At 40.8% G+C, this 25,622-nt stretch overlaps 1 protein-coding gene across 3 annotated transcripts in view; it reads right to left on the reverse strand.

Moving 5' to 3' along the window:
* Positions 1–7,837: 7,837 nt before the first annotated feature.
* UBR2 (ubiquitin protein ligase E3 component n-recognin 2) overlaps positions 7,838–25,622 on the reverse strand; it is a 109,828-nt gene continuing 92,043 nt past the window's right edge. For all 3 annotated transcript variants that reach the window (XM_054022190.1, XM_054022187.1, XM_054022189.1), the window contains exons 38-47: positions 21,178–21,245; positions 20,312–20,447; positions 19,566–19,656; positions 18,739–18,869; positions 16,276–16,384; positions 15,959–16,015; positions 13,040–13,117; positions 12,504–12,674; positions 11,587–11,688; positions 7,838–10,159 (exon numbers count right to left, since the gene is read on the reverse strand). In XM_054022190.1, coding sequence (XP_053878165.1) covers positions 10,018–10,159; positions 11,587–11,688; positions 12,504–12,674; positions 13,040–13,117; positions 15,959–16,015; positions 16,276–16,384; positions 18,739–18,869; positions 19,566–19,656; positions 20,312–20,447; positions 21,178–21,245 — 1,085 coding nt within the window. In that variant the 3' untranslated portion in view covers positions 7,838–10,017. The remainder of the gene's footprint in view (positions 10,160–11,586; positions 11,689–12,503; positions 12,675–13,039; positions 13,118–15,958; positions 16,016–16,275; positions 16,385–18,738; positions 18,870–19,565; positions 19,657–20,311; positions 20,448–21,177; positions 21,246–25,622) is intronic.

A 25,622-nucleotide genomic window follows, 5' to 3' on the forward strand; every position in this document is an offset into this window, starting at 1 on the left:
AAATACTAAATATGCTAACAATGAATAAGAAAGTTTCCCACTTAAAGAAGGTCTTTAATATCTTATGATTATTATTGGATTGTATGATGACTGATTTGTATTATATAACCTGTAATATATTTATTTGTCCAATCTCAGTCAGAAACCAGAGAATCTGTGATATTGTAAATGCTGGTCTATAGATCTATATATATGCTGCTTGCAAATGTAAATTTACATATTAAAATATATTGCAAGAAAAACACTTGTTAAACGAAAATGTTAAATATGTACAGTTGAATACAGTTTTTCCTTAATTTGCATGACAGCTGATCTTTTGGGGTCTAAATTAAGGTCTTCGGTTTGTATATAAATGCCCTATTTTATAGGTTTTCATAATTGAAAACCTTCCTTCCTGTGAACAATACTTTGACAAAAACCATATGCTCCACATCTTGAGCTTCTGGCTAGGTTAAGGAAGTGCAGACACACTCCCAACTCTCCTAGTTCTTATTGGTAACACAATGCACTGGACTCATTTAGGGCCTCTTCTTGAGTTTCTTGTGCACTTAAGACTCCACTGACATCACTGGGAGTTTTGTGTATGTAAGATTGAATGATTAATGAGAATTCAAAAAAAGGAGTTAAGGTCAAGACTTTCAAGCATAAAATCCCCAAGTTAGGTTCTTTAGTCTATATTCAGGCACCTGAGTAAATGGCCTAACTTTAAAAAGTCCTGACACCCAGCAGCTCCCAATGACCTCAAGAACAATACAATTTCCCAGGGCCTGATTTTCAGAAGTGATGAAAAGTAATGAAAAGCACAACTTCAGCTGAAGTCAGTGGGAGCTGCAGGTGCTCAGGGTCTCTGAAAATCAATTCAAGTGGTTTTACAATTCAACTTAACATTTTTTAAAAAAATCTGACCCAGAGAGCCATTGCATTAAAACACACCCCACTTTATTATTATTTTAAATTAAAGTTTAAGGATAAAGATTTCAAACCTGAGCGACTGAAGTTAGGTCTGATTTCCAAAAGGTGTTGAAGCACATACAGTTCACATTGACTTCAGTAGGAGGTGGGCATGCCCAAAACGAATACAAATCAGATCACTTCATTTTAAGGCAGTAGTTCTCAGACTTTTGTACTGGTGACCCCTTTCACATAGCAAGCCTCGGAGTGTGACCCTGCTTATATATAAAAAAAGTGTTTTTAATGTATTTAACACCATCATAAATGCTGGATGCAAAGCGGCGGAGGGGAGGCTGACAGCTCGCGCACCCCCCCCCCATGTAAAAAACCTGGCAGCCCCCTGAGGGATCCCAACCCCCAGTTTGAGAACCCCTGTTTTAAGGTACCTTCATGGAGCCTAACTTCAGGCACCCAGGTTTGAAAACTGGCTTAAGATTTTAAATTTTAAATGCTTAAGTAACAGCCATTTACTGTTAAAACATTATTCACCCAGCAAAGGAGGCTATTTTATCAATTACATTTATTTAACCAGACATGGAACATTTATTTGATAAAGCGTGCGAGTGAAGGAAACATAAACCGCTTCCTCAGAGCAAATAGTTCCTAAGTAACCTTAATACAATTTATAAAGATTAGCCTTCGTGCATTACACTACCCTGGACACCTGATAATACTGAAGAAATAGTCCCTTCTCTGTGTGCGTGCAGCTTCGCAAGTAGCATAGGAAGGCTATATTAGGCTCCCCAGAATAATTGCAATTGTTAAAGACAATTTACAAGGATGGAGTAAAGAAAAAGGCATTCCAACAACACTCTACTGAATTTTTACTAGATTTTTTTTTAAATCATTGCCCCTAACTGAGTCAATGTAAAATGAGGACAGATCACATGCTTACTTAAAAAAATAAAGAGCATTAGGGATTAGTTAATTAAGAGATAAAGCTAGAGGAAGAGAAGAGTCATGTGATAATGGTCCCCTACTGGGAGATGAATGCCTAGATAAAGTTATTACTGGTAAATAAACAGTGAGGAAATGCAGAGCTCTTTCTTTTCAGTTAAATCGGAATTAGTCATACTTGTAGCAATCTTTTACAAGTACTTTACAAACATTAACGAATTAGGGCTCAAAATGTACTCGAGGTAGGTATGCTCACAAACATAGGAATAGAACCCAGCTTTGTGTGCTCACAATCCTGTACTTAAACCACCAGACATGGCTCCCCAAAGTAGTCATAATCAATTTGTCTTATGGATATTAGCCCACTAGAACGTCAGTTCACCATTAGTAAATAACTATTCTGACTGGTGCTGCAGAAAAATCAGACTTACAGAAAAGGCCAGCAATAGAATTAAATGCACTATGAAAAGTCGGCACAAAAGTGGATCATCTAATTAAAGCTCTGCACTCCCTCATGAGGCTATTGAATTTCGAGAGAGAGAGAGAGAGTGTATGTCAGAGTGTCCCCTCCCAAAACAGAATCAGTGACCACCAACTAGAAACAGAAATCAGGAGACACCAGGCACACCTGAAACTCACTAAGAACAACTTTAACCAGCAGGATATAGGAAAGAACGTGACCGACACACCACATTTTGCTTCAGTGGGATAGAAAATGTCAACTATGAGAGACATACTTCCCCAAATTGACTGTCATGTTAAGATCTCCAATTAAAAAGCAGAGAAGAAAAATGAAGCATAATTCTAGAAGAGATCACCGAAATAGCTTCAGAATGCAACAACCTGCCAATGAAATAGAAGTGAATAATCATGTTAAATAAACCATTATTTCTGTCAAGCATATCCTAGATAAAGGTGTGTTAAGCTCCCTGCACAAACACAGGATCTAGCCCACTTGATATATATCTCTAGCCCCAAGACACCTTCATATTCTGCAGAATGCAAAACTTCCATTTAAAAAAAGAACTGAGCCCCTCTAGTTGCAAAAGTAGCCTTTTGTACAGAAACTTATGTAGCTCGGTAGACAAAAAACAGTTCTAAGAGGAGTGAAATGCCGCTATTTATCCTAGCGGCACATTAAATTATCATTAATTTCAGACTTAACAGCCAAAGATGATAAAAAATGTAGATGAATCACCTTGCATGCAAAATGTGAGTGCAGCTACACGCCTAATTTGCTCTACAATTGTTCAAATAAACCAAGGACAGAGATAGTACTGGTGCTACAAATTCCCTGCATAATTTCTTTCCCTTTTCCGTGAAGTTATGACACTATTGGTGTAATTTTGGATCGCTTAGTATTGATTTACATGGTCATCAGAAAATTAAATGTAACGAAAAGAGATCTTAAAATTTCACTCACTTCTCCATAGGTCTGAACTTCTCATTAAAAAAAAAAAAAATACTTGACGTTATTCACACACACACACACACACACACACACACACACACAAAGATTAAATTTGTTATAACATTTGTACTATTCAAAAATATCTGTTGTCTTGAAGTTTGTATCAGCTGTAAAATGTGCTCTAAGCTAGTTTTCCATAGAAAGTCTAAGCCCAGAAGAAATGTAAATATTTAGGCTCCTATACCAAAATTGATAGTATATGGATGGGCTGCTGCAGCCATGCCCTTGCGCAGTTGCGCGAGTAGAAACATAGTTTGGCAATTTTTTAGGTATAACACACATCTTTAATTAAACTTACGTTATTGAATCACACCTTTGACACCCCAAGCGGTAGGTAGGTATTTTACCACTGAAATTGAGTTACCTCTGAAATGGGTTGTGGCAGCTGTTTGGGAGGACAAGTAAAGATTAATATCCAGTTGAAGACGACAGAAAAAAATTAGAAAAAACAAAATACCAGAGTAAGAATTTTGCAAGAACACTAAACGCTTATGCACAAAGTACTATGGGACAAGTGCTGGGTGACATTTTTTAGTCTATTTTTTTTTCTTTGTTAGCAAAAAATGTAGATTTGGCAAAACCGAAGTGTTTTGTGAAGTCATGTCAGTTTTGCCCAATTGTTTTGGCAAAAACACTCCCCACAAAAATTTTGAAAAAGGTATCAACAGTTCATTTTGATGTTTTCAAAATGAAACATTTCAATCTTTTTAATCAAAGTGACTTAATTTTGAAATAGTCTTCAATTTAAAAAAATAAAATGTTAAAAGCTCAAAATCTAAACACACTTGTTTGACCAGAAATGAATTTTTTCAATTTTTATATTTATCAAACATTTAAAATAAATGATTTTCTTTGATTTTTCAGAATTGTCAGCAAACTGAAAGATCAGTTATCTTCAGAGTTTTACATGGGATCTCCAATGATTACAAGTAGTCATGATTCATTTATATTTCATCCAATGAGACTTCCTTTTGGTACCTGGGTACTAGGATACTAAGTCATTGTTGTCTAATTAAAACAACATATGTGCTGTTGTTCCAGTAAGTAGAAAGGTGTTGGGAGTGGGACTGAAGATTTGGTCCTCACCACATCTGACAACTTGAAGGAAATACATAGGTGAAGAGCCTTAGTGAGTGGAGATTGTTCCACTAGGTGGGTTGTAAATAAGCCAGTTGTTAGCTCTCTAGGAGGAGCCAATCCAAGGTAAGGTTTATTAGTGTAGTTGTAGGTCAGGGATCAGCAACCTTTGGCATGTGGCTCGCCAGGGTAAGCACCCTGGCTGGCCGGACCGGTTTGTTTACCTGCTGCGTCTGCAGGTTCAGCCGATCGCAGCTCCCACTGGCCGCGGTTCGCCGCTCCAGGCCAATGGGGGCTGTGGGAAGTGGCGCGGGCCAAGGTTGCCAACCCCTGTTGTAGGTCCTTCATTTTTGGTATTTACCAATTTAAGTATCAGAGCGGTAGCCGTGTTAGTCTGTATCCACAAAAACAATGAGGAGTCTGGTGGCAGTTAGTTTTTAAGGTGCCCCCGGACTCCCCGTTGTTTCCAATTTATTTAGTAAAACTCCTGGTCTTTTTCAAAACTCTTATTTAGGTTTTTACCAATTTTCACCCAAATTTTGGCTTTTTCAGGATCTGAGCATTTTTTGGACAGGCAGGGTGCCAGGTCCTGGCAGCCAAGACTACCTGACCACTGCAGTGACAGGCCCGCAGGGAGTGGAAAGCTGCACCCTATAAGTACTGGACTCCGGCCTAACAGAGCCACCTCCTGATCCCAGCCATTCAGCGCAGCCCCAGAGCACAGAGGGCCGTCTGCTTCCCCTGCTGGACAGGGCGTGTGCAGGGAAAGCAGATGGGGCTGTGCTGAAGGGCCTGGCTCAGGAAGAGGCTCTCCTCTGGTAGGGAAGCTGGTACTTGCAGGGTTTAGCCTTCCTTTCCTCTCCTGATCCCAAACAGTTAGCACAGCCCTGTTCACTTCCTCTGTGCAGTGGGGAGTCCGAAAGGCAGGAAGCAGGGATCTGGCAGCCAAGACTGCCCACTGATGCAGGGAGCAGGAGGCTTCCTCAACTGCAGCTAGGGTGACCAGACAGCGAGTGTGAAAAATCGGGACGGGGGTGGGGGAGTAATAGGAGCCTATATAAGAAAAAGACCCAAAAATCGGGACTGTCCCTATAAAATCGGGACATCTGGTCACCCTAACTGCAGCATCTCACACCCTTAGCCCCCATTAATATACCTCCCCACCTCTCCCTGGGTTTGGTTTTTACCTGTCACAATTTTTTAAAATGTGTGAACACTAAAATTCCCAGGAAATCAAAAAGAAAATAACCAAAAACGGAGGCCCATTGGTATCGTGTTTACAGACCTATTAGATCCTCCAAGTCCATCTCCCTGCCAATGCTGGTTTGTAAAAAGGATCCTGGACAACAAAGAAGGTAGTATGGGAAGCCCTCTGCGGGACACACAAGAGCATGCAAGTGTGTGTGTTTGGGGGCGTAGAGGGGGGAGGGGTGGTGCAGAAGAGAATTGCAGTGGAGCTAGCATGAGCTACTCTTCACCAACAGAAACCAGCAATAGAAAGCAGAGAGAGTAGTTAATGCAGATTTGTGGGGACCAATGGCATCAGCAGACAACTTTTACTTTGGTGCAACAACCATATAGTGTAAGGCAGCTTCCCATGGTAGGCTAGGGACAGTGCAAAGAAGTGCTATCTTGGCTGAGTAATAGGGTTACCATTCATCCGGATTTACCCGGACATGTCCTCCTTTTCGTGCTAAAAATAGCGTCGGGGGGAATTTGTAAAGCACTCAAAATGTCCGGGATTTCCCCCCTCCCCCGGCAGAGCAGAGCGAGCGGCTGGGAGGGCTGCAGAAAAGTCCCGGGCTGGACTCAGGAGCAGCTGTAGAGGAGCCGGATCCGCCCTGCATTCTGAGCCAGCAGCTCTCCCCTGCAACCCGGTCCGGCAGCACTGTGCAGGGCCAGGGACCGGGTTTTGTTGTGCTGGGGAGCGCAGCCACATGTCCGGCTCGGCTCGCACAGAGCCCAATACCCTGTTCTGAGCAGCAGGGTAAGGGGGCAGGAGAAGGGACAGGGAGGTTCTGGAGGGGGCAGTCAAGAAACGGGGGGGGGCTTTTTGGGGGGAATGGAGAAAGTTTTGGGCAGTCAGGATACAGTCCTGGGGGGCAGTTGGGGGGGGTCTTAGGAAGGGGCAGTTAGGGGACAAGGAACAGGGAGTCTTAGGTAGGGGGTGGGGTTCTGGAGGGCAGTTAGGAGCAGGGGTCCCAGGAGGGGGCAGTCAGGGGACAAGGAGCGGGGGGGTGGGGGGCTGGGAGTTCTGGGGGGGAGCTGTCAGGGGGCAGGAGTGGGGAGAGGGATCGGAGCAGTCAGGGGACAGGGAGCAGAGGGGTTTAGATGGGTTGGGAGTTCTGGGGGGGGGCTGTCAGGGGGTGGGGAGTGGTTGGATGGGGCGTGGGAGTCCCAGGGGTCTGTCTGGGGGTGGGGGTGTGGATAAGGGTTGGGGCAGTCAGGGGACAAGAGGCAGGGAGGCTTAGATAGGGAGTGGAGTCCTGGGGGGCAGTTAGGGGCAGGGGTCCCAGGAGGGGGCAGTCAGGGGACAAGGAACGGGGGGAGGGTTGGGGGTTCTGGGGGGGCGGGAAGTGGGAGGGGCGGGGCTAGGGTGGGGCTCCTCCCGTCCTCTTTTTTGCTTGCTGAAATATGGTAACCCTACTGAGTAAGATAGGATCTGATCTGAAGGCCCTTGGGGGAAAATCTGAACCAGGTTTGGAGGGAAACTCTGTGCAAGCTCTACTACAGGCTTGCAGCTTCCAGAGAGCCTCACTCACTAAGTAGGTGTTGTTGTTGTTGTAGTAAACTTAAATACGTCTAACATTCATTCATTACAAATATTATGCACAACTGCTACCAGGTAATTAGCGGACATGAACAAGAGGAAGAGACTCAAACCTCTGGACAGCTATGAATGAAGCACAAAGGAAGGATAGACCTGAATTCTAAATAAATAAATAAATACATAAATAAATATGTACATAGTAGTTTGCAACAGAAGAGGCAACATCTTGCCTCCTGGGAAAAGAAATAGCAGGCTTTGTTTGCCCCATTTGATTTACTTCTGAGTGAGTTTTTAATTGTGTTTACTCATCAGCTCTTTAAAAAATGTATCAATCTGCTAAATGATTATCAGACTTTTTGGTAGAGGTCAAGACAGGGTTAGTTAGCTTAAGTAATTGACACTAATATTATAATCATCTTTAGTCAGAGAATTGCAGGTGTTGCATATCCAGGTATTTCTCTTATCTTGTGATTAACACTACAGAGCAACAAGGTAATTGAAGTTAATTCCAAAGTTCAGCAAAACTTTTTCTAAAAATAAATAAGATTTTAAAAAGTATTTAATGTCAACACCTAAATCATTTATTTTGATACTTGCAACTTTTTTTCTTTTCTTTTTTTTTTTTTTTAAACATATGATACATTCCAAATTTTACAAGTAGTCCACAGATATTAAAGTTGTAGCCGATTTATTACAGGTATTTCTTCCCTGATACCAAAATTATGTTATATAAATATTTCTACCATGAACATAAATACATGCAAAACAAATCAGAAAAGAAAAAGTTTAAGAAAGAATGACTAAATTTACAGAAAACAGGATAAATTGTGTACTTTGCTATTTTTTGCAGCCATAATTCCATCAATCCATTCAACCCTCTGCATCTCAGAAAAATGAGAAAAATGCCTTCTATCAATGTTTTGATTTACCCAGAAAATCTGTCAGTGTAATGAATTGTGGCAGATACCATTTTGTTATTTCTGGAATATCTATGCCCATGATAAAACTGATTTTTTTCAATGCCATTTTAATTAAGTTCCCTAGACAGGTGGAATAAAGCAGAAGCAGCAAGCCTTTCAGTAAAAGAAATAGTGTTGCAGAAAAAAAAAAATTATGACATGCACAGCAAGAAGTTGATATATAACTAAGAGGAGGAAGGGTAGACTGATGGAACTTTAATGCTGATTCTCTTTCTGCAGATTTTGCAGCTCTCTTATAAAAGAGTGAGGTGTATATATGACGATCAAAGAGACATTAGAGACAAGAATGTTGTATCTAATACCAGCTTTAAGAAATAGGAGTTGGTAATTGTTCAGTTTGCCTATTTTGTATTGTCTACATCTTAACTCAAGACTATTTCCGAGCCTGTGGAGAATTGTCCTATACACTGTAACATATACAGAATTATTCTGAAACATTAAATCTGTAAAAATACAAACAATCCAATCAAGCCCATTGTAAATAAAGACAGCAGCCACAGAAAGGATTGCTTGTCTGGGCTGAAGAGGAAATCAAAAGCAAGCCTCAGTAAAAGAATCACTTTGATTATTAAAACTCAGGACTACGTAAATAAATTATTTGAATAACTTACCAAAAACTTGGAAGGCATTAAGTCTATGGATTTTCTATCAGAACGTATGTCATTCAGAGATTTCTTGAGGGTCTAACATTGCATTTACTACATACAACTATACCTTCAGGCACCCACATACCAAGTGCAAAATCTGTGCAGATATAGAATATATTTATAAAATATACTATAGACAAACATCTTTACAGAGCTTTAGTCAAGTGTCTACTATGTCAGAAAGTAAATGTACTTGAAGGTACAACTGAAAGGAAATGAACAGGAGCAAACAAGTGCTCTGTGACAGATGTCCTTCATATACAGAGAAAATGATTCATTTTTGTCTGAGAGTTTCTATTTGAAGACCTGAAATTAGGAAACTGCAATAAGATGTAGGTGGGATTTGCACATTCAAAGATGGAAGTCAAAAATGAAGAAAAATGTGACTTTTTTTAATATATTGCCATTGTCTTAAGACATCTTCTAAAACACAATGTCAACCCTTTAAATTTGGGAAAACAATCACATCATGAAAAATGAAAAGGTTTCCCCACTATATTAAAATTGCAAACCACACAATAGGTGTAAGGAGTGCAATGCTCCAGAAATAGCTTTAAATTGAATTGTTTTACTTGTAAGCTAGTGTTAGTTCTTTTAGTAAAAAGAAAATCAACTGGAAGGCAAAAAAATCTGCAAGAATACAAATTAAAAAATAAATTTTAGATACACCGAGTTTAAGAGTTATCCATTGATGCAGACAAATACATCCATTTGCTACATTATTTTCATCCTTACTTTATTCCATTGCATGTACACAGTTTAAGTATTAAAACGTAGAATAATAAATAAAGTAAACCGGCTCAGATTACTAGCAAAGGGCAAAACACAATCCATAATTGTGCTTAATCTAGTCTCCATTTCAGCAGTTTTTTCCCCTCTTGTAGTTCATTAGAAAAATCAGAGTCAGATTTCCAAGAGTCATTCTTTTGTCCCACAAACTTAAGTTCATTTGCCCAGGTTCTATACCCCAAGAGGTTTCATGTGAAGGAAGCACAGTGCAAATAATACTACTAGTAAAACCTGCTTACATAGAAAAAAGTTTACATGGTTATTGTAACCAGGAACTTTACAAAATAAATTGGAAAACAAAGGTTAAATAGAAGGACTGGAATTGTCTCTTTATTTTCCTCAAATTTTTTTTTCCTAATCCCTCTTTTGTTTGAAAAACTTACTGGGTTACAAAAATCATCATAAATAAAGTTCCAGTCTTCAGATGATAACCAATTATAAATGCTGCCAATCAATGCCAACTAGTGTTTGATTTGCTTCTTGTGCGTGTCCAATTTCTTCTGTGATACTGTGCTGTTGCCAGAGTTTTTGAATCTTTTTAAACCGTTCTTTGCACAAGTGTAAGGGATTCCCACGCCTGAAAAAGAATACATTTATTAGGAAACTTACAATTGTGAAGTGTTATAGAGCAGTTACATACTCACAAATACACAAAACACTTATATGATCTTTTAATGTTACTGTATGTATAAGAATACTTTCAATGCAATTTTTGCGACAGAGTTGATGCCAAAGTAACTTAATCCTGTAGTATTTTGTCTGACCCCCTACAGTCACAAAATTTTCATCTTGTGTAATGAGCATAATTAAAAATGACAGCCCTTTACGTTTGTGTAGATACAGGTCATCTCTTCAAGATGAGGAGAGATACTAACTTAGTTTTGGGCCCTATGCTTCCACACACTAGGGGGCATATTGGAGAAAAAATAATCTATAAAAGCAGAAGAAATGAAGGTGAGAATCATGGCATGCTTCTCAACCCCACTACATTTGGGCTATCTGGTTATAGGTGAAGTATGTATTAAGGCAAACCTGGAGAAAACTGCCTAGGGAAGGCATGTTCCCCTCTGAAGCCAGTGGAAATAGAGGATCAAATTGTCAGATGCAATGAGGCCACTATATAGTCAAATAACACCAGTGGTATAGCACAAGCTTCATTTATCTGACCCAGGTAAGAATGACCTTGGCAGGAGTGTATCAGGCAATGCATAGGCAAATACACTATTTTCCTCATCTCCTGCCAGCATTGTGGACAAAAGGTGACACTGATACAGAAGGGGGTGGGGGAACCCACCCTCATGACACACAAAACTTGGCGTGTTTCAGTGCCTTGTGACTGTTAAATGGTGGCATAAGTTACAAGCAGCCCCAGGGCTGGGGGAACAGCAAGTACAAAGCAGCACCAGGATTAGAGCAATGTAAAGGTGAGCTTTAAACAATCTTTGTATGCCGCCACTACCAGCTTACACTTTATGATTCTGACCATTTGCAAGGATCTGGTTCCATTATCTATAAAGCCAGTAAGAGTAAATGCTACTGAACGCCAAGCTACCCCCTCCCCCTAAGATTAAAGACTTCAGTACAGAAAGCAGCATGCAGATCTACTTTAAGTCAACTTGGAACAGGAGGTTTTCATCTGATATAGACATATATACATAATTAGCTATATTTAATAAACAAATTGTGCATAAAAAGTAGGATATATATTTGTCAATAGTACTGTCTATGGAATCTCAGAGATGCTGAGACATTATTCAAGAATTTACCCCCTTCAGGAAACCTCTTTATACCAGGCAAATTATCAGATGTTTCTAACAAAGTAAATATTTTTTTAAAAGATTTGCTTTAGACATTACCGCCACACACAACTACATTATTGCCCAACTTTAGCAGCTTAGTTATAAATTATTTAATATATAACTAAGCTTATTATATGAACCAACTGCTTCTGAGGGTAAAAAAGTGTTTCAATTAACATTTTAAAATCTGTGCTAGAAAATGTACCTGAGTCCCTGGTCCGTCTCTCCATAGTCATCAAGATAGGGAGGAGCATAAAAGCAGCCCTTTGTTTTTCCAGCTAAAAATAGCACTTGACATTCTCGTACTCTGCACAGAGAGAGCGCCAAGACATTTTGGTCATTAACTTTATGATGTAACCACATTTTTGGTATTTTCACAAACATTAGCTTCTTGCAACTCTAACGTATCTGTGATTCTGTATAATCTGCACATACTGTGGAATTTAAAATGTAAGTTTTAAACCATCTGAAAATATTTATATCCCTCCTACGCCATGTAATAAAATAGTTCAAACAAAATGTTGTTCCACATTTTATCTGTTACAACATAATTATCAGCGTTCCTGAACTAATTTATTTGGAAGCTACTTAAGAACACTGCAAGAAAATACATCAATTTTGATTCTCATTAACAAATGTTTATGAAAAACCTGAAACAAATTATGTGGTCTAATCCTTCAATGCACATGTATTGTTGTGTCAACAGATGGGACAATTATAACCTGATGCCACAGTTTTATTCCTGTGAAATTAATTTAGAGCTAACTTTTACATCAAAGTTATTTTCATGACTTCTGAAAAATAGAAAGTTTACCATGATCATTTCATTTATTTCCACTGAAATGTTACACAATATATGGGACACATCCTTTTTCTGATTAGCTTTGGACCTTCCAAGAGATCTTATTCCATCAAAGATAAAAGCTCCTAAAAATTCTGAAGTGCAATGAAGATAAGAAAAATACTCTATTTTTTTGTGCAACTATTAACTAACTTCTTTTCTACGAACATCATTGTCCTTACATACAGTGCAATGACAGTCACATTTATAGAAATATTCACTTCATGCCCATGTACAACATGTACCCTATTAATAAAATTTAGATACAATGAAGTCCTTACCTGAGAAATATACCCACTCCAGAACCACATGCATATGTATGTGCAGTACAGGCTCCAACATCTTCCCCTTCTAACTCTGTTTGACAACAGTAACTCTGAGAACATAGCATGGTCCCACATACAAGGCACAATGTTGGTGCTCTGCTTTTATCACCACCTGATTTTGGACACCTTTACATAAGCAAACAAAAAAAATCCATACAGGTAGGTGAATACAGTTAAATCTTTACTATGGAGTTATAGTTCAGTACTTGAAATGGTAATCAATAGATTCAAATTTACTCTGGAAACTTCTCCAGTTAAATGAAGTTACAGATTCTAAATTCGCCCCTCCCCCAACACTTCTACTTTGTTTCATTGACATAAGTAACGAAGATAAGGCACTTTAGCAGAAAAGACGGCAGTGAACATGTACCATTTACTTTATGATTTTCTAAACAATCTTTTCAAGGCTCTCATGCTAGAAGATTTTCCCGTTCATCAAAAGCAACAAATGGCTTTTAAAGCTCACCATCATAATTGCATAAAAAACTTACGAGAAATTAGATGCTTGATTAATGAGGCAGCTGTAATCATCTGGAAGGTCTATTAATTTGTTAGATTCTCTTGCATAGCTAAAATGAAACAATCACATGTTTAACAAATAGTGGACACAATCATTGCAAACTCCTATTTCCCCAAGTGTTACCTCAGTAACAATCTTATGTAAGTGATCAACACTCAATTTTGTCTTCTATATCTTACACCAGTCTCCATATCTATGACAAAACATTGAAATGGCATATGGGGGTAAGAAATTTGATCTAAAAATTACTGTGAACACACATTTCTTTAAATGTTCTATGATTTAATATAAAATCAATGTAATAATGTATATGATTACCTGATAAGTATTGGTGGAGGCATGCTGGAACCACATTCAGTCCCAGTGCTATGTTAAAGGACACTAATGAACTTCTAGTGTGCATCAGCAGGGTTTACATAGACCAATTAATGCACAAGTTAGTGTGCTTTAGATATCACACCCTTCTTGATTGCAATACCTCACCGCATAGATAAGCCCTTACTTGATACTGTTCCATTTGCTGTTTCATAGCACTATTCACAAGCCTTAATTTTCTTCCTCTCTGCCCACGTGAATAGTTAAAGAGCAGCCCATTTTTAGCTTGATGTGATAAGCCTCAAACTGATATACCACAAAGGAATCCAACGTCCCACAATTGAAACATACTAGATTTGGTTTGCATGGAGTCATATTTTTGTTATTTCTCCTTTATGGCTCAAGAAAAGTCCTAGAATTATGTATTCTTTCATTTGCATACTTTAGACAGTGTTTCATCCTGATACACGATAGGATTATATGAACATTTCTCCTGCTAAGGGATCAGAATATTAGACGCAAGTCTCTGATACAACTAATATTGTTTTGAAAGCAGCCATTCTTCAATTCTGCTACAAGGAGTAAAATGTCAAGACCTTCTTATTTTCCCTCCAGATTCTACACTAGTGGTTCTCAACCTGCGGCCTGCTTGCAGCCTAATCAGCAGAGAGTTGTGGCCCATGTAACATCTTCAAGGCGATACACGTACAGTAAAAGCTTTGCTATCCGGCATGTGGGAGGACTGGGGGGTGCTGCTAAGTCAAAAATTCCAGTTAACTAGGTGTTATACTTACCAATGGAGGAGGGGAGTTTGGGTGCGGGAGTGGGCTCAGGGTTAGGGCATGGGAGGGGTGCGGGGCACAGGCTCTGGGAGGGAGTTTGGATGTGGGAAGGGCCTTCGGGAAGGGGGTTGGGGCGCCAGATCTGGGCAGCGCTCACCTTGGGCAGCTCCACACAAGCAGTGACATGTCCCTGCTACTCCTAGGCGGAGGCACGGCCAGGCAGCTCTGCGCGCTGCCTCCACCCACAGATGCCGGCCTCAGCAGTTCCCACTGGCTGCGGTTCTTGGCCAATGGGAGCTGCAGAGCCAGTGCTTGGGGCAGGGGCAGCACACGGAGCCCCCCGGCTGTTTCTCTGTCTAGGGGCAGCAGGAACATGTCGCCGCTTCCGGGGAGCTACACAGAGCCAGGTGGGGAACCTGTTGGTCCCACGCCAACCGGACATTACTACAGCTTTCCAGTTGGTAAAGTGCCGGATAACACAGCTTTTACTGTAGTGTGTATATATATGTGGATGCAGCCCACATAACCCAGAGAGAGCTGCATATGCAGCCCACAATGGTAAATAGGTTAAGAACCATTATTCTACACAATGTACATTTTAATAATGTTAATATCTTCAGAAACAAAAAGAATCTATGAGGTTGTGCAATCTAAGTTCAAGGTTGTGCAAGAAGCAGTGCACTGTGACATGCTGAGAGATAAAGACCTACCACCGGATTAACCATCTGTAACCTGCTTATCTGTTCATTAATAGTATAGGATGAACAACAGAAACAGATGTAAAAAAATTCCTATCAGTCAAATGGAAAAAACAAAAACAAAAACAAAAAAAACCTTTCAACTATTCAATTAGAATATTATAACTTGAAATTATCTTCATTTTAAAACTGGTAGTCTATCATTTAATCAACTGACTGAATAAATACACCTCTACCCCTATATAATGCCACCCGATATAACACGAATTCGGCTATAACGCGGCAAAGCAGCGCTCCGGGGGGGGGCGGGGCTGCACGCTCTGGCGGATCAAAGCCAGTTTGATAGAACACAGTTTCACCTATAACACGGTAAGTTTTTTTGGCTCCCGAGGACAGCGTTATATTGGGGTAGAGGTGTAATGTACTGATTTTTGTCACAGCTGGGTATTAATCCAGCATTTTTATGTACAGGCTTAAGAAGAAAATTCATTTAATACCATTTAGTACGGAACTTAAGTGTAAAAATAAGTTTTCATGATAGAGTTTTACCATTTGTTTGTGTGTTAAATTACTTGAATAGTGAGGTACCAATATTTAGCCTCCATTCTGAGTAAATAAACAATCTTCTTTAAAACTGCTAGGCATTAAAAACATCCTGAGCTTCATTTAATTGTTTTATGAGTAGAAATACATTTAACAGACCAGACAATTTTGCTTTCAAATGTCTACCTGATTTCAAAGAAAAAAGTTTTGTTTCTTAGAGCAGACAATTTAAAAATAATTTTACATATCAGTTGGAGGTTAATTAAATGTCTTTCAAACTGATATGCTCTAGTTCAACCAGTGGTTATGGGCTTGATTCAGGAACTTCTGAATGAAATTCTATGGCCTGAGTGTTATGCAGGAGGCTAAATGAGATGGATTATAATGATCCATTCTGGATTCACAAAAATCTCTGAAAATTTAAACAATATTTCACTCTCCCTATATTTAATTAAATATATCTCAGTTCTTCGGGGGGGGGGGGGGGGACCTGGGGGAAGAAGAGGAAATAAATAACTTTTCTCCTCCATCCTAAAATCCCTCCATACTCACCTTATGGCTTGTCTTTTGCCTTCCAGGTACCTTTTTACTTCATTGTCACTACACCAACTTCAACAGAAAAAAAAGATGCCTTTTAGCCTTCATTAGACAGTACTATAGAGGAACAACTACTAACAAGTAAAAAATATAGTTCTATTCGTTATACTTTCCATCCCAAAAGACTTCTTCCATAAACTTCTGTATTTTACAGGTAATTTTTAAAATACATTCATCTTTCTCTTCCAAATATATGCATTACTGGGAAAATATTTACACTAATTTCTGGTGTAGCATACTTTATGTAGGAATTCAAGAATAAAGTTTCATACCTTTCTACTAATGTGTTCATAATTTTGCTATTTTCTTGAAAAAGGCAAATGAGGTTGTTTGGCAGGGAAAGATAGCTACATAAATGCTCAAATTGGCTTGCCCCAATTACTGTAAATGCAGAAAAAGAAAGACAATAAATAGTTGCATTAGGAAGATTTCACCAACAGTAAATAAAACAACCCTAACTGGGGATTAAAATTAAGCCTATAATTTTGTCATCAATATTTTTAGTAAAAGTCAAGGACAGGTCACGACCAATGAAAAAAATTCACAGAAGATGTGACCTGTCCCTGACTTTTACTAAAAACATCCCTGACAAAATAGGGAGGGAGGAGGGTCCAGCACCATGCCCCACTGCATGCAGCAGCGACCTGCAGCCCCCCCCCCGCCCCTGCCCAGAGGCTGGGAGCTGGGTGGGGGGGATCCCCTGCCTCCAAAGGTGCTGGGGAGAGATCCCCCAACCCCTGTCACGGCGGTCTCTGTGACTTCCGCAACCTCCCTGGACATACTCGTAGCCTTAATTATAATGCAAAAGTGTGACTTCCCTCCCCTCCACACACTGCACATTAAGATGTAGTGAGAATTTAAGGCTGGTCAGAGGTGCCAGACTGAAAGTCCTGGAGACTGAAGTTCTCTATTTATTCACAAAACAGATATAGCACAAGCAATGGCAGTGCAAATAAGGTTGCCAGTTAGTGCCAGGTATGGCTCATGAAATGAGCTCCCTGTTAAGATGTGGTCCAGACTGAAAAAATTGGGAAGCCCACCTATGTAAAACAGAAGTTCAGGGAAGAAGGGAGTGTTTTTCACTCAAAGTCTTGCATACAGTCCAATACACTGGAGAGTAGGGATAGGGTCCAGAGTGACCTAGACAAATTGGAGGATTGGGCCAAAAGAAATCTGATGAGGTTTAACAAGGACAAGTGCAGAGTCCTGCACTTTGGAAGGAAGAATCCCATGCACCGCTACAGGTTGGGGACCGACTGGCTAAGCAGCAGTTCTGCAGTGAAGGACCCAGGGATTACAGTTGACGAGAAGCTGGATATGAGTCAGCAGTGTGCCCTTATTGCCAAGAAGGCCAACAGCATATTGGGCTCTATTAGTAGGAGCATTGCCAGCAGATCGAGGGAAGTGATTATTCCCCTCTATTCGGCATTGGTGAGGCCACACCTGGAGTACTGTGTCCAGTTTTGATCCCCTCACTACTGAAGGGATGTGGACAAATTGGAGAGAGAGTCCAGCAGAGGGCAACAAAAATTATTAGGGGGCTGGGGCACATGACATACGAGGAGAGACTGAGGGAACTGGGGTTATTTAGTCTGCAGAAGAGAAGAGTGATGGGGGGGGATCTGATAGCAACATTCAACTACCTGAAGGAAGGTTCCAAAGAGGATGGAGCTAGGCTGTTCTCAGTGATGGCAGATGACAGAATAAGAAGCAATGGTCTCAAGTTGCAGTGGGGGAGGTCCAGGTTGAATATTAGGAAACACTATTTCACTAGGAGGGTGGTGAAGCACTGGAATGGGTTACCTAGGGAAGTGGTGGAATCTCCATCCTTAGAGGTTTTTAAGGCCCAGCTTGACAAAGCCCTGGCTGGGATGATTTACTTAGTGTTGGTCCTGCTTTGAGCAGGGGATTGGACTAGATGACCTCCTGAGGTCTCTTCCAACCCTAATATTCTATTATTCTATGAAAACTATCCTTTACTCTTTTCAACATTTTGTTGAGGAGCCATAACTCAAGGAAATGTTACACAGCAAGAACTAGTCTTGATAATAGCCTGTATGAAAAAAACCACTGACTTTAATTTTAGTTCAGAACTAAAATATCAAATAATTCAATTTTAAATATGGGGATCCTAGAGTAGTGTGGGTTTATATGTGCCTTTTCTTTTCGATTATGACCAACACCTCCAGACTTATATTTAAACCCTATCTGAACCATAGCTGCAACTGAGCTACGGTTGTTGCTATCATAAATTCAACTTAGTGTTACACTATGTTTACACTCTCACATTTGAAAATTAATTCAAAATTAAGGGCCTGCTGCTAATCTCATTGAATTCAAAGGGAGCAGGAGCAGGTCTCGTACGAGAAGAATGCTGAAGGTAATAAAGATGAGATTTCAAACAAGCAATGAACCTTTACTTCTTTTTAACCACTAGAATATCAATTTCATGTCCTATATTATTTTGAAACACAAAGATACAACCGTGCAAAATTGTTTGGATTTTGCCTATTTTTAATTAAAAAGTGACTTTTTAAAAACTAAAAAAACCTTTTCTGTTGCTTTGCAGTTTTGTGCAGATATAGTCCTGAATCATTAGTAAGTCAGCATGTTTTAATTTCAGCTACTACAGCACGGGAAGTTTAACGTGGTTTATTTTTGTTAGCATTTAAATCATTGTTTTCCATGCCATTTATAAAGCTGTCCCTGTACATCTAGCAATAAATGGACATTACCTTGAATTTCTGATGGTGCTGGGACTCCATTTAAATAATGGAAAAACAAAGCAGAGCATCTCAGGAAAGGCGTAATTCCAGCTTTTATGCTCCTGCACAGATGCCAGCCTGAGGCCATTTCTTTCAAGGCACTTAAAACAGAATGAATAAAATTAGTGTGTGTGTGTGTGTGTGTGTGTGTGTGTGTGTGTGTGTGTGTGTGTGTGTGTGTGTGTGTGTGTGTGTGTGTGTGTGTGTGTGTGTGTGTGTGTAAAATGTTATGACTAAGTTAAGAAAACAGAGCTAACATAAAGCTGCTGGGCTAAATAACAGTATGTTTAATAAAAGTTAGGCCATACTTCATATTGAGCAGTTTTTGACTTTGGCTGAAACAAATGTCAGGTAAAGAGAGTGTTTACTTTGAAGCTAACACTAATGGGAAGATAAATATTTATGAATCTCTAATTTCAACAGATAACACAATAGGAATCAGAAATTTGGGAGAAGCTGAGTGGCTAAAAAGTAAATAAGTTCTCAGAACTCAGCTGGAAACTATCAAGATTTATTTACATATGCCAAATGGCTGATCAAAATTATTCTACAGTATAGTATTACTGAACTCTAAGGAGATAAATTACAGGAATTTTCTGATTTGTCATGTGACTTTTTTCAGTCAGTCATGAACCAGGATTAGTTAGTAGCACACAAGGAGCAAGAACTTTTGAATTTAAAATCTGATTCTCTTAACAGCATCAGTACATCAAATTCAGCCTTTATATGGTGTTACAGATTGGTGGTGGGAGCAGGAGGGAAACAATGGTTGTGTAAACTAGAGAGTATCATTTTACCTTCCTGTATGCTGGCAAAGAAATTTATACAAAGTAAGCACTGCTACTTCTTCTTCACCATTAGGGTTTTCTTGGTCCATGCCATTTTCTTCTGAAGAGCAAAAAAATAAAAAAAAATAAATCAGGTACAATTCTAAACCTAGAAATCACTTAATTATTTTTAATGGACAAATTTTTTTTTTAGAAATAGTTGAGAGAGGAGGTGAAGCTCTGAATACCACAGGTGCTTATAAAAGAAGCATTAAAGACCCGGCTATATTATCATCGGTATCAAACATCTAAAATAATGACGTAAACCAAATTTTGACAAGAAGGCCAAGAACAAACAAGTGAAATGCCCCATTAGAAAACAAGGAAAAGATCGTTTTGTCTCCTCCCAGGGATCAGGTCTGGCTGCCAATGTCACACAGAACAGATCTTTTTTGCACAATATACCATACCCAGTCCCTCTTGTTACATGAGTACTAAAAGCAGGATGCATTAATTCCTTTCTTTAGTAAGCACAGATTATTTTCTTCAGGAAACCAAAGTTTAACCCTGCCTATGCCATAAACTTTTGCCAGCACAGTTATGCTGGTGCGGGGGGAGGGGGGGGGTGATTTGTGACCAATAGAGTATGCTTTTAATTAACACTAAGGGTACTTTGCTGGTATGAAATAGCAGCATAGCTATACTTTCAAGTGTAGACCCAGCCTTAGTGTTCATTTTAAAAAAAATTGATAATGAAACAAAAAAGGAGGTATTACCTGTTGATGAAGTAAGTAAAATTTGTACTATGTGTGCCATTGTGACAAGATGAAAGATGTGAAGATCTCCAGTGCCAAGACTAACCCCTGAAAAATCCTGACAGTATATGGCAGGAAAAGAGAGCACCAAGCTTACCTGTAATAGAGAAAAATAGAATGTGTAAGAGAATGAATGTCTTCCCCCTTCCGTGCCACAGCCTCAAGAATCAGTCAGTTTTTTCTTGACGTCATCCTTTGTGCTGCAGTACATTCAATGGGACTAATTTTAAGACCAGTTAAACCATTCCTTCAAGTGACATAGTTATCCCTATCAAATAATGCAGGGTTCACAACATTCCCTGCCTTTTTTCCCCAAGTCGGAGGATAAACTGTAATATAGCAATAAATATAAAAAATCTAAACATCTGTGAGAAGGTATCCTAACTTGCTGTATTTTTTCCTCAAAACTCTTGTGGTTATGAAGAAAATACATAACTGCAGCTTTGACATATAAAAGATGCCTAAGGATACATCTACACTGCAAAAAGCCCTGCAGTGTGAGTCTCAGAGCCTGAGTCAACAGATTCAAGCTTAGAGTACAGGGCTGAAAGTAGCAGTGTAGCTGTCCCGGCTTGGGCTGGAGCCTGGGCTCCGAAACCCAGTGAGGATCTCAGAGCTGGGCTCCGAAACCCAGTGAGGATCTCAGAGCTGGGCTCCAGCCTGAGCAGGAGTATCTACACTGCATTTTTTAGCCCCATACACTCATGGGGCTCACACTGTCTCAGCTGACCCAGGTTTTGAGACTCACTGCCCCATGTTTTTTTTTTGCAGTGTAGATGTAACCTATAGGATCAAAGGTGTAGGTGTATTCATTATGAAAAACTTACCAATAAATGAAACATGTCAATATCAAGAATGCATGGAAGATTTCCACTTTTTTCATTAGGCACCAGTGCTGAATATATAAAACACACAAAAATGTATTAATTACACAACAAACAATCGGCACGGATTTTTGCTACAGAATAGACTATAGTTATCTTAATTGTGTGTTAACGTTTTAGGTATCTACTGACAAGTTCTTTCAGGTTTTGACAAGGAATAAATTAATTCAAGAACTTGTGCACGCTGCTGGAGCAGGTTCTATTCTAGTTTCCAATCTTTATATTTCAATTGAAATGAGATAAAATAATTTGTATAAAACTGTATAGTACACTCTGTTCTCTGATTTTCTTTTGGTTACAGCAGGACTGCAATAGAAAAAGTGGTGGTACTCTCCCAAGCTCTGCCCATGCGAGTCACCAAAATGAGACACTGCTCACTGTAGATTACGCAGACGTTTAAAATACGATTATGCAGCTCTCTGAACTCTACTCGACTACTTGAGCCTGGTTCCCATCTCTGGGCTTCAGTATGTCCATAATCTCTGCAGCGCTCTTTGGGACTGGCACCTTCTTAATAAGGGAAAAATAAATAAGTTGTGGTATCTCCACTTATCGCACCAAAAATGAGACTTCACTCTCAGAAATCGTGTAGATCTGTGAATCTTCTCTCCTATTTTATAAGGCTAATTACAATGCTAAAATTTAAATTAACTCAGAAGCCCAGTGATGACAACACCTCGCTGAGATGAATGGGGAAAGTGACACCTCTCAGAGCTATTGTTCCAGCTGAGATCACATTTTTGAGATTGTCTGTGCTACAGATTCACTTAAAAAACAGCTTTGATTCTGGAAAATAAGATAGCAGCTGATATGAATATGGCTGTGAGTCAGCTTAATATGAGCCTTGGTTTAAACCCCTGCTTCGGCACTAGTGATTCCCATAGTTTTAAATTTTACTTTAAATAAACGTAACCAGTGGAATAATAATGCTACTAACAAAATAGTATGGTTTTTTTAGTGTACCAAATGCAAATTTAAGCTTAAAATAGCAAACATACAGTAAATATAAATCAAGTACTCCATGCAATAATAGAACATCACCCATTTTGCATGGAGAGTACCTCCATTTAAAAGCAAAACAAAAAAACCAACCTCCTTGAAGATACAACCATCTATTATTTAAAGCAACATCCAAAGAAAAATATCACAAAGCATTCCCTCAGAATATCTTTACCCCAAATAGTAAAATCCAGATAAAGATCATAATAAAAATTTTAGCCATAAACTGTACTGTAATGTAAGCCACCACACTTGAGAATATTTTTATGTTGACAACTGTTTCCAGAGCACTTAATCTTCCCTTAATAACTGAAGAATACATAGGCAAATTTAAAGAGCTATTGTTATTTGAAAACAATTTACTACTGTGACGATTCCAATACCTTCAGATTATAAGTGCTACTGTTTTGGTAAATTCAACATAAAGCCATATAAACACCTACCATTATTATTTTTTTTAAAATTGCTATCAGAGATTTAGTACTGTAAGTGTTCACTTTTGGCTGTAGTACTGCAGATGTCAGCAACTGATCCACTTCTATTGATTCTATCAATAACTTCAGGGTAAATATGAATCTCAACATTTTCTGAAAATAGCACTTTTTGTATAGTGCAGCCCCTACAAGCCATCCCATCTAATAAAAAACGGTTACTCACCTTTGTAACTGTTGTTCTTCGAGATGTGTTGCTCATATCCATTCCAATTAGGTGTGCGTGCGCTGCGTGCACGATCGTCGGAGAATTTTCTACCCTAGCAACACCTGGTGGGTCGGCTGTGGAGCCCCCTGGAGTGGTGCCTTCATGGCACTGGATATATACCCCAGCCGACCCAGCACCCCCTCAGTTCCTTCTTGCCGACTACTCCGACAGTGGGGAAGGCGGGCAGGTTTGGAATGGATATGACCAACACATCTCAAAGAACAACAGTTACAAAGGTGAGTAACCATTTTTTCTTCTTCGAGTGCTTGCTCGTATCGATTCCAATTAGGTGACTACCAAGCCTTACCTAGGCAGTGGGGTCGGAGTGAGACATCACTGAGTGCAGAACCACTGATCCAAATGCAGCATCGTCTCTGGACTGCTGTACAAGCTCATAGTGAGTGGCAAAGGTGTGGACCGATGACCAAACCGCCGCTCTACAAATGTCCTGGATCGGGACGTGAGCCAGGAAGGCAGTTGAGGAGGCTTGGGCCCTTGTGGAGTGGGTGGTGAGGTGTGGCGTCAGGGAACAGGCCAGGTCGTAGCAAGCACGAATGCAGGACATGATCCAAGAGGAGAGACATTGCAAGGAGACCGGTAAGCCTTTCATCCAGTCAGCCACTGCAACGAAGAGTTGCGTCGTCTTCCTAAACGACTTCATACGCTCAATATAGAGAGCAAGGGCCCTGCGTACATCCAAGGAGTGCATACGCTGGTCTTGACACATGGTATGTGGGAGACATATATCCTGGTTCACATGAAAAGCTGATACCACCTTGGGAAGAAAGGCAGGGTGGGGGCGAAGCTGCACCTTGTCTTTATGGAAGACTGCATATGGAGGCTTAGACGTGAGCGCCCTGATTTCAGAAACACGCCTTGCTGAAGTGATGGCTACAAGGAAGGCGGTCTTCCAAGATAGGTAAAGGAGTGAGCAGGTAGCCAATGGCTCGAACGGGGGCCCCGTGAGCTTGGAGAGAACCAGGTTAAGATCCCACACCGGAACCAGTTGACGTTGCTGTGGGTATAGACGGTCTAAGCCCATGAAAAATCTGATGACCATCGGGTTAGAGAAGACCGAGGAAGCGTGTTCTCCTGGGTGGAACGCCGATATAGCAGCCGGTGTACCCTGACCGAAGATATCACCAAGCCCTGCTGTTTTAGGGATAGGAGATATTCAAGTATAAGTGGAATTGACGCCTGCAAGGGGGGCGTGGCCCGCTGCTCGCACCAACAGGAGAAATGCTTCCACTTGGCCAAGTAAGTGGTCCATGTAGAGGGTTTCCTACTTCCCAGCAGAATCTGTTGCACGGGATGTGTAGCTCTGTCTGATTCAGCCATGGAGCATCTATGCCGTAAGGTGGAGCGATTGCAGGTTGGGATGACAGAGTCAGCCGTGGTCCTGAGAGATCAAGTCCGGGCACAATGGAAGCGTGATCGGAGTCTGTACCAATAGCTCCAGAAGCGTGGTGTACCAGTGCTGTCTTGGACAAGCTGGAGCGACTAGAATCATACGTGCCTTGTCTCTGCATAGCTTGAGCAGTACCCTATGGACCAGTGGAAATGGAGGGAAAGCATAGAACAGCTGGTCTTTCCACGATAGCAGGAAAGCATCCGACAGGGAGCCCGGAGATCGCCTTTGGAGGGAGCAGAACACATGGCACTTCCTGTTGGCGCGTGAGGCGAACAGGTCGACCTGGGGAAATCCCCACCTCTGGAAGATGGAATGGATGATATCCGGGCGAATCGACCACTCGTGCGTCTGGAAGGATCTGCTGAGACGGTCTGCTAGAGAGTGTTCTGGACTCCAGGGAGGAACGATGCCATGAGATATATCGAGTGGGCAATGCAGAACTCCCACAGGCAAATGGCCTCTTGGCATAGGAGAGACGACCGAGCTCCTCCTTGCTTGTTGATGTAGAACATGGCCGTGGTGTCTGTGAGGACTGACGCAACGGCCATGTAGGAGACCAAGAAATGCCTGACAGGCTAGGCGCACCGCCATCAGCTCTCGAACATTGATGTGCAGAGCTAGTTGGGATGCGGTCCACAGGCCCTGTGTATGGTGCTCCCAGAGGTGAGTGCCCCAACCTAGAGATGAAGCGTCCGTGACCAGGTACAGGGACCGTTATGGGGCGTTTAACAGCACTCCTGTGCAAACCGCCTTTTGGTCCAGCCACCAGGTGAGAGAGGTCAAGACTGAGTTCGGAACCGTGACCACCATGTTCAGGTTGTCCCGATAAGGACAGTACACCGATGATACCCAGGCCTGAAGTAGGCGAAGCCGAAGTCTGGCATGCCTGGTTACGTAAGTGCAAGAGGCCATGTGTCCCAACAGGCCGAGGCACATCCTTATCATGGTGATCAGGAAGATCTGGAGTCCGTGGATGATGTTTGTGATGGTGTGAAACCGAGTGTCTGGCAGAAGAGCTCGGGCGAGTCTGGAGTCCAAGACTGCCCCGATAAACTCTATTCTCTGGGTTGGCTCCAGAGTGGACTTTTCTTTGTTGAGTAAGATGCCTAACTCGTGGAATGTTTGTAGTGTTATCTGGACGTGGGCTCCCTGGTGTGGCCGCGCACCAGCCAGTCGTCTAGATACGGGAACACCTGTATCCTTTGTCGATGAAGGTATGCTGCCACAACAGCCAGATATTTGGTGAACACTCTCGGAGCCGTGGACAAGCCGAAGGGAA

Source organism: Malaclemys terrapin, chromosome 3, assembly GCF_027887155.1.
Source record: "Malaclemys terrapin pileata isolate rMalTer1 chromosome 3, rMalTer1.hap1, whole genome shotgun sequence".
Lineage (NCBI taxonomy): Eukaryota > Metazoa > Chordata > Testudines > Emydidae > Malaclemys > Malaclemys terrapin.